Source organism: Aplosporella prunicola (assembly GCF_010093885.1).
Source record: "Aplosporella prunicola CBS 121167 unplaced genomic scaffold K452scaffold_14, whole genome shotgun sequence".
In the NCBI taxonomy this organism is placed as follows: Eukaryota; Fungi; Ascomycota; class Dothideomycetes; order Botryosphaeriales; family Aplosporellaceae; genus Aplosporella; species Aplosporella prunicola.
This window is the reverse complement of record NW_022983542.1, coordinates 308,429-322,700: the sequence shown is the minus strand read 5'-3', so window position 1 is coordinate 322,700 and position 14,272 is coordinate 308,429. Positions and strand designations below refer to the sequence as shown.

At 51.0% G+C, this 14,272-nt stretch overlaps 8 protein-coding genes across 8 annotated transcripts; 5 read left to right on the top strand and 3 right to left on the bottom strand.

Moving 5' to 3' along the window:
• Positions 1 to 134: 134 nt before the first annotated feature.
• K452DRAFT_228608 (uncharacterized protein) lies at positions 135 to 884 on the top strand (the record flags this gene model as incomplete). The annotated part of the gene is made up of 2 exons (XM_033536976.1): positions 135 to 314; positions 387 to 884. The coding sequence occupies 2 exons, from the start codon at positions 135 to 137 to the stop codon at positions 882 to 884; spliced, it is 678 nt and encodes a 225-aa protein (XP_033397004.1).
• Positions 885 to 1,462: 578 nt separating this feature from the next.
• On the bottom strand, positions 1,463 to 3,293 carry K452DRAFT_272011 (uncharacterized protein; the record flags this gene model as incomplete). The annotated part of the gene is made up of 3 exons (XM_033539065.1): positions 2,884 to 3,293; positions 2,069 to 2,827; positions 1,463 to 2,012 (listed from the first exon to the last, which is right to left on the bottom strand). Exons 1-3 carry the CDS (start codon positions 3,165 to 3,167, stop codon positions 1,463 to 1,465), a joined length of 1,593 nt encoding a protein of 530 aa, XP_033397003.1. The 5' UTR covers positions 3,168 to 3,293.
• Positions 3,294 to 4,424: 1,131 nt separating this feature from the next.
• Positions 4,425 to 6,031, top strand: K452DRAFT_228746 (uncharacterized protein; the record flags this gene model as incomplete). The annotated part of the gene is made up of 2 exons (XM_033536987.1): positions 4,425 to 5,630; positions 5,696 to 6,031. The coding sequence occupies 2 exons, from the start codon at positions 4,425 to 4,427 to the stop codon at positions 6,029 to 6,031; spliced, it is 1,542 nt and encodes a 513-aa protein (XP_033397002.1).
• Positions 6,032 to 6,655: 624 nt separating this feature from the next.
• K452DRAFT_37620 (uncharacterized protein) lies at positions 6,656 to 7,999 on the bottom strand. Its single transcript, XM_033546585.1, has one exon. The coding sequence runs from the start codon at positions 7,706 to 7,708 to the stop codon at positions 7,082 to 7,084; it is 627 nt and encodes a 208-aa protein (XP_033397001.1). The 5' UTR covers positions 7,709 to 7,999; the 3' UTR covers positions 6,656 to 7,081.
• A 275-nt stretch (positions 8,000 to 8,274) lies between these two features.
• Positions 8,275 to 9,088, top strand: K452DRAFT_251086 (uncharacterized protein). The gene is made up of 3 exons (XM_033538197.1): positions 8,275 to 8,489; positions 8,565 to 8,728; positions 8,809 to 9,088. The coding sequence occupies exons 1-3, from the start codon at positions 8,291 to 8,293 to the stop codon at positions 9,064 to 9,066; spliced, it is 621 nt and encodes a 206-aa protein (XP_033397000.1). The 5' UTR covers positions 8,275 to 8,290; the 3' UTR covers positions 9,067 to 9,088.
• Positions 9,089 to 9,589: 501 nt separating this feature from the next.
• Positions 9,590 to 9,918, top strand: K452DRAFT_287992 (uncharacterized protein). The gene has a single exon (XM_033540574.1). It carries the CDS (start codon positions 9,666 to 9,668, stop codon positions 9,894 to 9,896), a length of 231 nt encoding a protein of 76 aa, XP_033396999.1. The 5' UTR covers positions 9,590 to 9,665; the 3' UTR covers positions 9,897 to 9,918.
• Positions 9,919 to 10,332: 414 nt separating this feature from the next.
• Positions 10,333 to 11,482, bottom strand: K452DRAFT_228950 (uncharacterized protein; the record flags this gene model as incomplete). The annotated part of the gene is made up of 2 exons (XM_033537006.1): positions 10,333 to 11,032; positions 11,085 to 11,482. 2 exons carry the CDS (start codon positions 11,480 to 11,482, stop codon positions 10,333 to 10,335), a joined length of 1,098 nt encoding a protein of 365 aa, XP_033396998.1.
• A 265-nt stretch (positions 11,483 to 11,747) lies between these two features.
• K452DRAFT_272001 (uncharacterized protein) lies at positions 11,748 to 13,795 on the top strand. The gene is made up of 3 exons (XM_033539064.1): positions 11,748 to 11,847; positions 12,032 to 12,180; positions 12,230 to 13,795. The coding sequence occupies exons 1-3, from the start codon at positions 11,781 to 11,783 to the stop codon at positions 13,763 to 13,765; spliced, it is 1,752 nt and encodes a 583-aa protein (XP_033396997.1). The 5' UTR covers positions 11,748 to 11,780; the 3' UTR covers positions 13,766 to 13,795.
• The last annotated feature ends 477 nt before the right edge of the window (positions 13,796 to 14,272 follow it).

The window sequence follows — 14,272 nt, the reverse complement described above, 5'->3', positions numbered from 1 at the left end:
CTTCCGTTCACTCCTTCACTCCACCACCGACCCCACACTCCGCTGCCAATTCACCATTCGCCGCCGCCCGTCTCTCCTCCCTTTGTCCCGCACAACTCCGACTCGAAATCGTACTCTATCTTCCATAAACCGCAATGGCAGACCTTCTGGACTCCGAGGCCGGCTCGGAGCGCTTCGCCAGCTACGAGGCAGAGCTCAAGCTCGTGCAGGCGGACCTCACCCAGAAGCTCGACCAGATTCCCGAGCTGTCCGGCGAGCCCAGGAAAGCAGCAATAAGGCAAGCGGAGCGCGCACTGGAGGAGGCAAGAGAGCTGGTAAGCGGACACCAATCGCAGGCATCCCAAACCGAGGACGAAGAAGAAGACTAACATAACGCCCCTCCACAGATCGACCAAATGCGCATCGAGAAGCCCAACATCCCCGCGCCGGCCAAGAACAAAATCAACCAGCGCTTCCGCAACCTACAACACGACGTAGATGACCTAGGGCGAAAGCTGACGTCGCTGTCCTCGGACCGGCGCGCCCTGTTCGGGAACCGGTACAAGGACAACCCGACGCCCGACGACCAGCTCGAGCAGCGCCAGCAGCTGCTCACGGGCACCGACCGCCTCGAGCGTAGTAGTGGCCGCTTACGCGAGAGCCAGCGCATCGCGCTCGAGACGGAGGATATCGGGCGCAGCACGCTGAGCGACCTGGCCACGCAACGCGAGCAGATCGAGAACACGCGCAGGAATTTGCTCGAGAGTGAGAGCTACACCGATCGCAGTATTAAGACGCTGCGCGGTATGGCGCGCAGGATGGCTACGAACCGCGTCATTACGATTGCGATTATTACCGTTTTGGTGCTGCTTATTATTGCTGTTATTGTGAGCAAGTTTAGGTAGAGCATGGAGATGGGTCGCGAGACTTCTTCCATGGACCGGCGTTTACGGGTTATGTTATTATCTTCTGTACAGTGGTATGCGTCTACTTCCTAGTAACCATTACGGTGCTTGCAGCCGGCTTTCATTCTCATGCTACATGCTCTTCCTCTCTTTGTATGGCTAGCGGTCTTTCCCGACTCTGATGAAGCTCGTACTGGGCACTGTGGCGCTTGCTCAGTAAAGTACCATAGCTACCTAGACAACAAATATTCGGTAGGTATGACTTATTACATAACGGGAAAAATAGTCAAAAGAGATGGATAAATTAATGTTCGTCACCGCCAAGCTAGATTTATCGCCTTACGAGATGACGATCTCTGTATGGAGCAGAAATAAAGTCTAGTCAAGGTGTTGAAGGTACGTATACGCCTAGAGATCTCTTCATATATGTCGAGGACGCAGATAACTAGCTATAGAAGGAGTACTCCATGGGGACTGTTTATATCCTTAGCCGTCTCGCTAGGCGATAGACCCCAGTTGACGGTGATGAACATTATTCGGCACTTACTCTATTTCAAATAAGTGGCTAAATGTATGATCTACTCTTGCTTTATTCCTATCTTCCCGACACTTCTCAGTCCAACAACTCCGATGGCGCATGAAAACAATGTTGCCGCAAAGCATACCCAAAAGCTAGCCCGGTAGCCCTCAAGCAGGGCGTCTGGAGAATCCTTGTCTGGAAAGTGCGACTTGTCCGTCACAGATGACGATATGACGGCCATGATGGCAAGACCGACCGCTGTGCCAAACTGCGAGACGGTATTGAATACGGCGCCTGCAAGTGCTTGGGTTGTGCCAGGAAAGACACTGGTAATGACGAGGTTCGAAATGACAAACAGTACATCACCAGCAAGAGGTGATAGAAGCATTGCCCAAAACAATGCGTACCAATAAGACCAGTTCGGGTTTGCAATAGCCAGAAGAAGTGGAGAGATTGCGCTGACAAGGGAAACTCCTAGAACAACCCAGTAGGCGGACCATTTGTGGATTACCATTCCGGTGACGACACTGAGAACAATGCCGATAAGGACGTTGGGAAGAAACCTTAAGGACGTCTGCATTGCTGAAAGTCCTTGAACTTTTTGGAAACTAAAGGTTTGTTAGTAAGACTTTCGAGCGATGATAACGTGGTCAGTGGTACTTACAACAAACTGAAATAGTACTCCACTGTTTGTACAGCCGCCCAAGTCAAAAATACCATCAAACATATAGAGGAAAACGAAGCTTTCCTCCACAGATAATTTGGTATCAAAGCAGGTTTTGCTTGCTTTACCCGAAAATTCATCCAAAAGATGAATACAGGAATCAATGCACAAGCTATACAGAGAAGCACAATGTTCTCTGCGTCTTTGATCCTCGAGGACCCTTCGGAAACGACGGCCAGTACATACGAGAGCATTCCTAAGGAGGCACTCGCAATAAAAGCTCCAATCCAGTCAATTCGTTGGAAGAATTGCTTCAAGGTGAGCTTACCGTTGACACTATCAGGAGGAAGTGCCCAAACAGCGGCCAGTAACACCACAAACGCGATACCTGCGGAAAGATACCACGCATATCTCCAGCCAACAGAGTCGACAAAGAAGCCTCCGAGGAAAAGTCCCAAAGAATAACCAAGCGGTTGGCCGGATCCAAGGAGAGCAAAGCCTATGTTGCGTCTTCGTCCACCGGGAAAGTTTTCAGACAGAATGCTTACCGCAGTGGGGAGACAACAGGATGCTGCAATTCCTTGGAATCCGCGAAAAACGATGAGCTGGGTACTCGTTTGTGCAAGTGCACTGGCAAGAGCACATAACGCTAGTAAAAGACAGCCCACAAGGTAAACAATGCGGCTGCCGACTGCGTCCGCTATCGACCCAGCGATAAGCAAAGAGCATCCACTGGTGAGTCCGTAGATGGAAGCGGGCCTGTTACATCACGATTTAACCAGAGCTTTACCAGGTGGAGAAGGAAAAGCACACACCATAAGAGCAATGAATTCGGGATCTCCAAATCCGCAGCCATCTTCGGCAAGGCTACAGCCAACAACCCGGTAGTCAGGCTGCTAGCAGTGGTCACGCCCGTCAAGGCAGCAAAAATAACACTGCATCGGAGAATAGAATAAGAAGGTGCATCCTCTGTTGTGGTCGTGCTTCCTTCGGAGCGTTCCTCAACTGCACCTGCCGCTTCTGAGGTGGAAAATCTTGCTGGAGCCTTGGAGTCCCCATGGAACGCATCCAACTCAACGGCAGTGGTGGTGTGCGACATGTTGCCGGGTGTCTGTTGTGGTGAAGTTGAGAGGAAAAGTCAAAGTTTGATGGTTATTTCGCAATCCCGTCTAACCGGATCCAACGTTACACAATGCGGGGGAATCTCGCGGCGCAGTCAGCCTCCCTGTCGTGCTGCATGGCCTTCCGAAAACGGCGTTTCAGCTCGGAGCGATACACTGCGCCAAGACGATCTCTACAGTTCTCGACCTTCTCGATACGCTATAAACCGAAGCGACGAAGCCAGCATAAGCTTAGGCATGTGAATCCAACAGCCATCACTATAACATAGGGGCCAAATACCGACGAATCAAATGTACGTTACTCGCAAAAATTTATTCCGCGGTCGGCTGCAGGGCCACGCGTGCATTCCGTGGCTTGATGCATGTCTCGTGTTGATAGTAAGCGGAGAAGGCATCAGTGCTACTTTTGGAAAATGAAAGTTTGCCACAACTCTGCTATGCTTTCTCTCCTAAAGTCCGTTTTACGTACGAGGTATGACAGCGTAATAGTTAGACGTAGATATCAACAACTGTGGCGTTTGCAGTGCAGACCAATCCCGAAAACTACACCATAGTGAACACCGTGGGGGACTGAGAGCTAGCACACAGAATTGAGTCACCAACAGCTCAAAAGCCTCACGGTGGCATGTAATACGGGGCAATCACCGGCATTAATGCAATGAGTAAATGTGTGGATAGTAAAGTGTCACAGCGTGATGATACTCATCGGACATGTCAGGTTAGTTCTCATCCGCAACTTCAGTGTGGACATGACGCCTGCATTCGATTGGAAGGCGAAGGCCTGAGCTTAGGACAGGGTTAGAAGCTACATTTGAGTATACGGTTTGCTTAGTATGCTCTGTTACAGTTCAGTCATGTATATTCCGTAAGAGCGAAATTTATTCAATTGAGGATTGGCATTTATGTAACTACAGTTATGCCTGGGTGTGTCTACGGAAAATATTACCATGCCCTATGGACAAATTCTTGTCCGGTTAGGAGCCCAAGTTTCATATGTAGTTCGTTTGGTACTTGACAGTATATCTTGCATAACTTATAAACCATTTGATTTGTTCCCACTCCTCCGGAATACGGCTTCACAGCGTAGAGGTTTTTCAAAGGATCAAACGCCTGCTAATGCAACTACAAGCCCGGGGTAAGCACTGAAGGATTCATTTGGATCATGTGTCGGTTTTCCGGTTGTATATAAAGCTTCAACCGTCTCGAGATCAAGAGTCAACAAGGGGCAAGACACCATGGCTTCCTTGGCTTCATATAACGATGGCTTCAGTCGTATCCAGTTGTACTTAGTCACTCTCGTTTCCATCCTAGTCATTCTACTGACCTTGTCAATCTTTCATTCGATTTTTCTCTCCCCATACTGCCACATTCCGGGTCCTCTGCTATGCAAGTTGAACAAATGGTGGATCACATTCCATGATCTCCGCCGACAACGTCCTCAGAAGATTGCGGAGTGGCACGCCAAGTATGGTCCCATCGTCCTGATAGCCCCTGGGGAAGTGTCTATAGCAGAACCCACGGCAATGCGTGAGATATATAGCTCTTCCGGCCGCCATGAAAAAAGCTACTACTTCGACAACTTCATTACGCACAACGAGCGTTCCATTTTTGCAGAGAAGGGCTATCAGTCTCATCGTCAAAAGCGTCGTCTGACGTCTTCATTCTACCAAGCGACATCCGTACTGAAGCCGACAATTGAGGCTCCGATGCGTGGCCGGGTGTCAGCCGTTCTTGAACAACTCCAGTTGCGTCTCGGCCTCGGCTCTGGGAGCGTTGACATCTTCCCTCTTGTCAACCATTACGCCTGGGACAATATCACACGTCTGGTATATGGGCCGCGTCACTGTTCTCAAAGCGTCGAGCAAGACTGCTACGAGCGTACCCTGCTCGTCGGCCTCAAACAGACTGAATGGTGGAACACACTTCGAAACAACTTTCCACTAGCCCACAGACTATTCCAATTCTGCGGTGCACTAGCAACGGGATCCAAGGACTTCCTCACTGCTGAGTATGATCTCAGTACTTGGAGCCATCAGAAGTTGAAGACTGCAGCCAAAGATACAGAGGTCTCCGTTGACCACTCGCTCCTTCGGCGCCTTGGCGAGCTTAAGACAGCAGAAGGCCTGCCACTGTCGTCCAATTACATCGAATGCGAAGTTCTGGACAACCTTCATGCAGCTCAAGCAACCGTGACTGTGGCTCTTGCATACGTTATTTACCACCTCAGCAAGCATCCAGAGTGGCAGGAGAAGGTTCGACAGGAGCTTTCTAGTCTCCCGAAAGAGTCAGATGGTTTCCCATCCTTCTCTAGCATCGACGCAGCGCCGATATTCAATGCTTGTGTCCGAGAAGCCTATCGCCTGAACCCTGGCTCAAGCGGACGCGCAGAGAGAGTTATACCCGTGGGAAAACAGTACGCTGATGTCTTCATTCCAGCAAACGTAAGGATCCCAAATCCAAAACACATACAGATTGTTCAACTCACTGACGTTTCGGTGGCTTGTAGTCCATAGCTTCCGCTTCCACAATTGCTCTTCACAATCTTCCAAATCTTTTCCCATCGCCTAAGACTTTCGACCCGCGGCGATGGCTGGATGCATCACCAGAGCAGTTGAGAGTACAGGAAACTGGCTTCATACCATTTGGGTATGGAGCGCGCGTCTGTCTGGGTAAAGCGTACGCTACACTGGAAATCAAGCTTCTGACTGCCGCAATTCTTCTCGAATATACAACCCACATAGATGAGGCCGCAGGGACAGAAAATAATATGCGGCAAGCTGGTACGCAGGATGCACTGCCTAGAGGTTTGAGGTGTGATATTGGGTTTAGAAAGCTACAATAGACAGGAAGGATCGCGGTTAGGGATCGAGGTTTACGCCTATTGTTTTTAGCATACTCGCATCTTTTCTGCAGTAGACCTAGGTACAAGCATCTCAACAAATTTGGTGTCTCATAAATGACCATATGAGGACTCAGGGTCTGTGTGCCTCGCTGTATCGAATAGATGACTCAATAAATGCTCTGTTGCCTAAGAGCCAATTTTTTTATCATGCAGGCACCACAAGACTAACCCTCCGAGTTGGCTCTGTGAAGCGAATAGGCAATTGCGTGCTTCGCCTGGCATCACACGAAAGCGTTCTAGACCTTCCAAGCGCTTCCCTTGCTGCACATGCTATGGGATAAAAGGCATCCCGGCGCAGATGGTGCTGATATGTGCATATAAGCATGCCGGCTGTTAAAAGAAACACCGTAAGCACTAGCGGCTCCGCTGCCGGCAGCCGCCCCCACATTGCCCGCACAGTTAACCTACCTAGGCGTACCATGTGCATACCCGCTAAACCCGATACATTATCCGGGAGTCAGACCTGGCGCCAGTAGTTACCTAGAAAATTACAACCGGGTACACGTACAGAGTGTCCCTGTTCGGGGAGGCCGACGTTAGCAGGGTCCACATATGGCTGTCTCAGCCACAGATGATGTGAGCTTGTCTAGACTTCCTGCTAAATGACTCTCTCGGATCGTATATGCATCTATTACTGTAGCCTCTGGGGCTCGATACTGTCCACTAGATCAGTGAAGTCTTAGAGTCAACTAAGGTCGGTCACGGATCTGTTTATTGTCACTGAGCAAAACTACAACGTTGCAACTAAAAACACCAGACTTTAGAGCAAAAAGAAATAGGAAAAGATCATAATTCCAAAAACAAAAAACATACAACAGCTGGGATTCGCTAGTGGTCACCCACCTAACTACTAATCAGCCGATTCACAGCTTAATTTTGGCAGAGCGGACGGGATGCCATGTTCTCTGTGACCTATGGTCGTATGTACTAGAAAAAATTAGTCTGTAGACTTATAACTAGGCATAAAGATGAACAAAACATGCATGCATACTACCCTTTCCGTGGTCTTTTTATATACGAAATAAGCGCTCTAACCGCACCTTCTCGCTTTTTCTCTTGCCTTGGATAATCTATCACATCTGGGATCGCAATCAGATCTCTGATCCGTGTGTCTGCGTGCGTCAGCGCAAACCCCATAAGATCGTCTAAATTCAGCGGTTGCTCAGCAAGCTGGCACCACGCCGAAGTTTCTAGCGCCCGAACCGCAGCACGGACCCAGCTCACACAATTCTGCTCCTGCTCTTCCTCCCCTTCTGCGTTCTCCTTCCTAGGCAACGGTAGTGCCTCGAAGAAGAGCTTAAGCTCCTCTGCCGCCGACATCCGGGGGGCCAGCACCTTCCCCACCCTTACGGCGCCCAGGTACCTTGTGATCTCGGCGAGGGAGTTCGTGGTTTGGTGTTGGAAGATCCAGTCGCGAGTGGGGTTAGCGTCTGTGCCGTCATCGTTAAAGATGAAGCCGTCGGTGACATCGAAGCGGTGGATCTTGTGCGGATCCGAGGGAGTGCCAACTATGATGATGCTCCAATGGAAGGCGGCAAAGCCGAGCCGGGCACGATGTTCGCCCAGGGAGAGACGGCCACGGTAATGAAGCCCGATGAGGATGCTGGGCTCGGACATTTTGAGTGATATTAGTGGTGGCGATGGCGCGAACGTGTCGGTCGTCCTTGGTTGATGTTTGGAAAAATAGAGCAGAGGTATTGCTAAAGTGGATGCGCGGACGGACTTTGCTGAACTAGTGATGATCAAGTAGTTGATACGTGGGGAGGTTGTGAGCTTCGAGCTTGAGAAGGGACGGTGACGGAGGAGAATTGACGCGCTTCTACGCGTGGTCCCGCGTCATCAATGACCAATGAGCAGCGAGTGCGGTAGACAGGGATGTCTTCCGCCCCTGTCTGGTCAAGATGAGTATGACCGCGAAGCAAGGAGAACACTCGTCAAGAATATGTCGCGTAGATCAGCGTTTGGGGGCGTTTATTAGAGCGGGACCGATTTTCACAAGAGAAAATCTCTAGAAACAACAAATTCCAATGCTCTTTCATGTTCGCAACACAGACCGTGATGGTTCGGATGAAGGTTGGTTGAAGGAGCGACGGCGGGGTTGGACGACGTGGCCGGTGCGGCTCCGCGGCAACCCCAACGCCAATCCTCGTCACGCTCTTTCCCGATCGTCCCCCGATCAACATCAACAACCATCTCACAATGGACGTCAAACATCCTTTTTACCCGCCAGACCTCGAACTGGTGGGATACGTCGAGAACACTCTCGGCGTCGGATCTCTCCTACTCGGATTTGCAACTTTGACCTCTGTTATACTAGGACTTGCGCTCCTGTTCTCACGGAGATGGCGCCCATCCATCAGTGGCATTGATCAGTTCCTAGTGCTCTGGTTTGTTCTCTGTAGGTACCACTAGATTATGAGCGGGGTTACAAGAGGGTGGACGACAATAAACATGATTAACAAATTGCTATTAGCGGGTTTTCTTCATTGCTTCTTCGAAGGCCATTTCATCCTCAATCGCTCGCGCATGCCCCTGATGCAAGACTTTTTTGGTCAGCTCTGGAAGGAATATGCCAAGTCCGATTCACGCTACATGGCTGCTGACCCATTGGTTGTAACCATTGAGAGTATCACTGTTGTATGTTTACGTATTTCTTTTTCTTTTTTTTTTTTTCCAACTATCTACTAGATCGTGTTTTCTCATACGCTATGCACTAGGTCGTTTGGGGTCCCGTTTCCTTCCTTACAGCTTGGTTTATCGTCACCGACTCAGCGTACAGATTCCCCTTCCAAGCCCTTGTTTCGACAGGGCATTTGTACAGCGATGTCTTGTACTATGTGACGAGCTTTGTCGACCTTCAAAGAGGCATAGAGCATTCGCGCCCAGAGGCCCTGTACTTCTGGGGATATTTCGTTATCATGAACGCCTTCTGGATCATTATTCCTGCCTGTAAGTTGTCGAAATCGAATATCTGAGACGCTTTTAAGAAGTTCTGACATATACTTTAGATATACTGTACCAAAGCACTGTCGGTACAGCCAAAGCGGTAAATGGAAACAGAGTGGCTGGGAAAGAGCATGTGCAATAATTGAAATCACAGCACATAATAGCAGCATAAATTAACCAGGTTATTATTTGCATGTACTACGATTGTAAGGGGAGATATTTGTTGTGATTTACATGTCCTTCTGAACTGCTTCATCCAGCCATGAGCTTAGGCTTTAGGTCTAGCCAAGAAGTAGCCTGCAAAGTTGGCGTTGATCTACTTACAGAGGTATATAGGCATGGTTGCAGTATCTGCAATTGCTTAAATCGAAGCGACTTGACACTGTCTTACTTCTAGGACATACACTGGCCGAGTAGTTATAAAAAACAAGATCTACACCCGCAACCATAGTATGTTTAAATACACTGCTCAAGTCCCAGTCGAATAAATTGTAAATAGTTGCAATTGCACGAACACACCCGCACTCAGTAAGTAACCAGTCTGTCCTGAGACTACCAAAGCTATATTCATGTAGCTACATATTCTATCTCAACAGGCTCCGAATGAACTTTTTTTCCTTCTTAGTTAATGTTTCTCTTACATAGGTACGAATACCGCCACAACCACTCGCTGAAGGTGGACCCATTTGATCTGGCCAAGCCCTGGCCCTCTTACCTCTTCTTTACAATATCCCTTTCTGCCAACCCCCTTGCAATGCCAATTGTCAGTACAGTTTTGATTTCCTCCCGAAGCCACAGCACGGCATATTTGTGCTTACAAGCTATGATATCTGCTCCTGCGAGCTACACATCGTGCTAATGGCAGTCAAAACGAAGGATCTGTTATCCTTAGGGTGACTGCCGGCGATGGTCGGTTTGTAGATTTTGCTCCCCTAAAAGTCCTCTGTATGGTAAGGCAATGATGCCTCATCTCCTTGATAGGGGGATCTTCATGAGCTCAATCTTCATCCGTCCCAACGGGTTTAGCCCAGAATTGTTTGGTGCCAAAGACGATGAACAATGGAACAAGTGAAAAAACAAGTATAATGCAAAAATTCGCGGATGACGAAAGAAGTGAGATTTTCGTCTATGACGCCACCGACGGCAATGCAATGGTATTATCGCTTACGCCGAATAGAAAGCTAGCAAAACAAAAAAGAAGAAATGAAGCAGAAAGAGTAACAAGTGGGCACGTACGGTCGCCAATGCCCGTTGATGTACCGTAGCTGAGAAACAACCCATCACAACCCTTCAAGTTACTTTGGGGTTGTCGTAGTCGAGGGTATCTCATCGTGCTTTTCAGGTTCGAAGGTTGTCTCACCCAGCACAGAGGGTCCCGATGGTGGTGCGGCCGAAACAGGTTGGGGCCTAGCTGCAGCTTGCAACCTCTGGTCCAAGACTTTAAGCGCTAGGGCTCTCCGGCGCTCTGCCTCTTCTCTCCTTCCACTCCTTCCGCTTCTGGCGGGATTCATAAGGCTGGGAAGCCCACCCTCTGTCCTCGCCATCGCTTGTTCATTGCCCGCATCTATGTCTTCTGTAGAAAACGGCGTGCATATCTTCACTGCTACAAGAGCATTGTAGAACTGATCCCCCAACAATCCCACTGGCGTCTGCAATGGCTCCGGGAAGAAATGCGCAAACGAGAAAGTGTCGGATGCGTCGCCCTTGACAAAAGAGTCCTCGCCGGTGGTGGTCGCTGACAGAGAAGGGCTCCTGCGGTAGAAGCGCAAGTAGGTCCATGCCGTGAGGAAGCCAAACCAGGAAAGAAACATAGCGGTTTCCGTGCCGAAGAGGAGGCCGGAGATTGTGTTGGCGACAAGGAAGATGGCGGGGAAATGCTTGACGCGCATGCGAATCGCGCCCTTGAAGATGGAAACGGTGTGTTCAGGGACTAGCTGCTTGAAAGAGACGAGGAAGCCGGCTTGAATTGCGATGCCGCCAGAGACGGTTGCCGTCCTGCCGAGAGGTTAGATAGCTGGTACATGGAGATCTAGGAGCTACAACGTACATGGCCTCATCGTTGTGGGAGAGAGCATAGGCGACCACATAAAGCAAGAAAGTCAAGAGATTGGGTATCATCGAAACAAAAAGAATGAATTTGGCGAATTCGGCCGAGCTCCAAGCCCGCTCGAGGTAGCGCCCGCCATAGAAGACCGTCAGGCCAGTGATGAACAAGCCAAAGATGTTCTGTTCCACCGTGGTTGCCACCAGAAAGACCCAGGGGTATACTATCGCAGTGCTGGGGATGATGGCCAGGTAGGGCGCGCCCTGGCCGACCGTGTGGAAGGGCTTGCCAACGCCCTGTATCCAACCAGTGTAGCCGGGCCGCAAGACAGCATTGAGGAGGGTGAAGGTGACGATGGTGATGAGCAAGCCTCGAGTGAGAGGCGGGACGTTGATGCGCATGACGGCCGGGGAAGCGCAGCGGGGGGTTTGATGATTGACGCGCCGACAAAGGGCAGCCGGGCGGGAGAAAGAAGGAGACAGAGGCGGCGTGGGGGAGGATGGCAAGGGACCTTGGGACGGACGCGGGTCGCGGGCCCTGAGACGTGGTGTTTCTGGCCTCAGGCTGCTCCGCCCGCGGATCCTCCCTCGTTCCCCGGGCGCCGGCAGCTTTGGCGCCAAGACTGCAACAGACCTGACCTCCGCTCCACAATCCGATCTCCAATCTATCTCCCACCGCGCGCGCGCGACACCATGCGCAATGACGACAGAGCACTTGTCCTCCAACGTTGTCAACTACCTGGTGTGGAGGTATCTGCAAGAAGCTGGTACGCTCCACCGCGCCTCGAAGCTTTCCGCTGCGCCGCCGTGACTGGCGCACTGTTGCCGCCTGGGTGCAGATGAGCCTGGGTGCGTCAATGACCATCGCTGTTCTCATCTGCGTCCCTCTCGTGCCCGCGCGACAACAATCCGCCAGCCATGCTGCTTCCCACACCTGCTGACTTGCGACAGGATTCGCTAAGGCTGCCAAAGACCTCGAGTACGACTGGTACGATGAGCCCGAATCGCTTCCCTTCGCGTCAAAGGTAAACACGCACATGCTGGTGCGCATGTTGCAGGATGCCTTGTGTTTCGATGAACTACGCGCCTCCGCCTCAAAGGTACATGCTTCTCCGCGCGGCCATCAGGCGCATCGTCTAACTCCTGCAGGGCACAGAGCCGCGTCAGTACGTCTTTGGCCATGACCACGGACGTCCCTTTGCACGTTACAACGGAGAGGCGCATCGCCGGAAAACTTCCATCGACCGACGCGAGAGAAGAAATGATGTCAACGGGCTAGCAAACGGAGCCACGACGGACGGCGGCGCTTCAACGCCAGCGCGGAAGAGGAAGAAGCCCCACGGAGCACCACGGGTAAATGGAGACATGGAGGTGGATACCAATGGAGCGTTAGTCCAGCACAACGAGTCGGAGACTGTCATGTCGGATGCGGAATCGCCGGTTGATGAAGACGTGCCGATGGTGACTACCCTAAGTTTAGGGGAAAGCAATGCGTTACAGACGGAGAAGCTTGCCGACCTAGGGCCGCAGACGACATTTCTACGAATCACCGAGCCTGACAAAACCCTCATCCATACAGAGTGGAATCCGACGGAACCCCAAATATTGCTTACCGCAGGTGAATCGTTATTGCGGATGTACATGGTCCCCAGCTCTACGCAAGGGGATGCCGCAAACGAACCAAGGTCGCAGGACCTTGAAATCGGGTTGAACAACTTCACGATCACGGCGTTAGCATGGACTTTACCAGGCGAAGCAGTCATTGGAACTCTGGAAGACATGACCGCAGACAATGGACAAAAGATGAGCAAGGGTAAAATCGTCCACCTGAGCCCAGATGCAAAAGGATTCCAGCCGCGACTGGTCACTTCGGTACTCGGCAGTGTCTTCGCCTTGCGATATAACGCACCGGCAAATCTCGTTCTCAGCGTCTCCAGCACGGACACGGACTCCAGTATAAGTGTGTGGAAAGAGCTAAGACAAGAGCCGCTTTGCACCCGGCAGACCGATAAGCCTGTCTTCGCGGCGGAGTGGATGAGCGATACTACCTTCGTCGTTGCCGGCTATGGAATCCTTGAAACCTACTCCATCAACCCGGATAACAAACTGACGCTCAAAAAGTCGTACGCCACGTCTGTACATTGGGAAAATTTGCGTTACGACCCGGTATGCGACATCATAGCCTGCAGCTCAGGTGATCGCCCACAATTGGGCCTCATTTTGTCCGGAGACGACGAGGTCAGGACACACAGTTTGGAGGGCGAAGACATCACCGGCCTCGAGTTCCAGCCACTCGCCAATCCCTCTTCGCACCGCCCAGAAGATCCACGCTTACTAGCAACCTCGTCCGATACTGGCTTCTGGACCATACAATTCTGGAACGCCAAAAAGCCATTCGAACCTCTGCAAAAGTTTACCAGCGGATCAGTGGTCGAAATCGCCTTCAGTCCGGATGGTTACCTGTTGGCGGCGGCGGGGACGGACACGGTGACATTCTGGGACCCAAATGCAGGGATTAGCAAAGCAACTTGGATGCCACGAGAGGAGAACAAGGAAAAGTGGGACACAACATTGCCAGAAACAAGAGAAACGGAACTGGATCATGGATTACGCTGGGACGCCGATGGAAAAAAGTTGGCCTACAAATTGGGTAACCAGGTGAGTATAGTCAGAGTCAGGCCGTAGCGCAACTTTGGGGCACAGGGCTGATGGTAGGTAGGTTGCCATTATCAATTTTCAGCGTTGAGCGAATTACTCTAGATGCATGCATCCAAAACTCACGTTCGCAGCGTGTGTACTTGTACCGCTGTTCAGGCTATCACGGGGCACGACTGGCGCTTCGGCGCGGGAATCTTTGAGGCGTTATGTGCGTATTTAAGGGCTTGTTTTGTTAGGACTAGGGAGGCAGGCAGCGTTCTGTTCTGCATAGGGCATGAGACGGGCGGAGTGCGGAGTTGGCGGAATGTCGAGTCGCCATGTGACTTTGAGTTTAGGAATCAGTATTGGGGCACCAAGGGAATGCGCTCTGGACAAAAAGATGAAGGGGCTCAGGGTTTATCTGCCATTCTCCTAACTAAATGTCTTCGATTGGCTGCTGCGTGCTCCTGAAATGCCGCAGCAAGTTGCTGGGGTGTACATCACCCTTGTAGCAAAACCACGCGACCTTGGGCTATCCTTGACCAACATTATCGG

Coding starts and splice junctions, on each gene's coding strand:
- K452DRAFT_251086 (XM_033538197.1), top strand. CDS start 8,291: ATGGACGTCAAACATCCTTTTTACCCGCCAGACCTCGAACTGGTGGGA. Junction 8,490..8,564: donor AGTGCTCTGGTTTGTTCTCT/GTAGGTACCACT, acceptor AATTGCTATTAG/CGGGTTTTCTTCATTGCTTC. Junction 8,729..8,808: donor CCATTGAGAGTATCACTGTT/GTATGTTTACGT, acceptor GCTATGCACTAG/GTCGTTTGGGGTCCCGTTTC.
- K452DRAFT_287992 (XM_033540574.1), top strand. CDS start 9,666: ATGTTTCTCTTACATAGGTACGAATACCGCCACAACCACTCGCTGAAG.
- K452DRAFT_37620 (XM_033546585.1), bottom strand. CDS start 7,708: ATGTCCGAGCCCAGCATCCTCATCGGGCTTCATTACCGTGGCCGTCTC.
- K452DRAFT_272001 (XM_033539064.1), top strand. CDS start 11,781: ATGACGACAGAGCACTTGTCCTCCAACGTTGTCAACTACCTGGTGTGG. Junction 11,848..12,031: donor GAGGTATCTGCAAGAAGCTG/GTACGCTCCACC, acceptor GACTTGCGACAG/GATTCGCTAAGGCTGCCAAA. Junction 12,181..12,229: donor TACGCGCCTCCGCCTCAAAG/GTACATGCTTCT, acceptor TAACTCCTGCAG/GGCACAGAGCCGCGTCAGTA.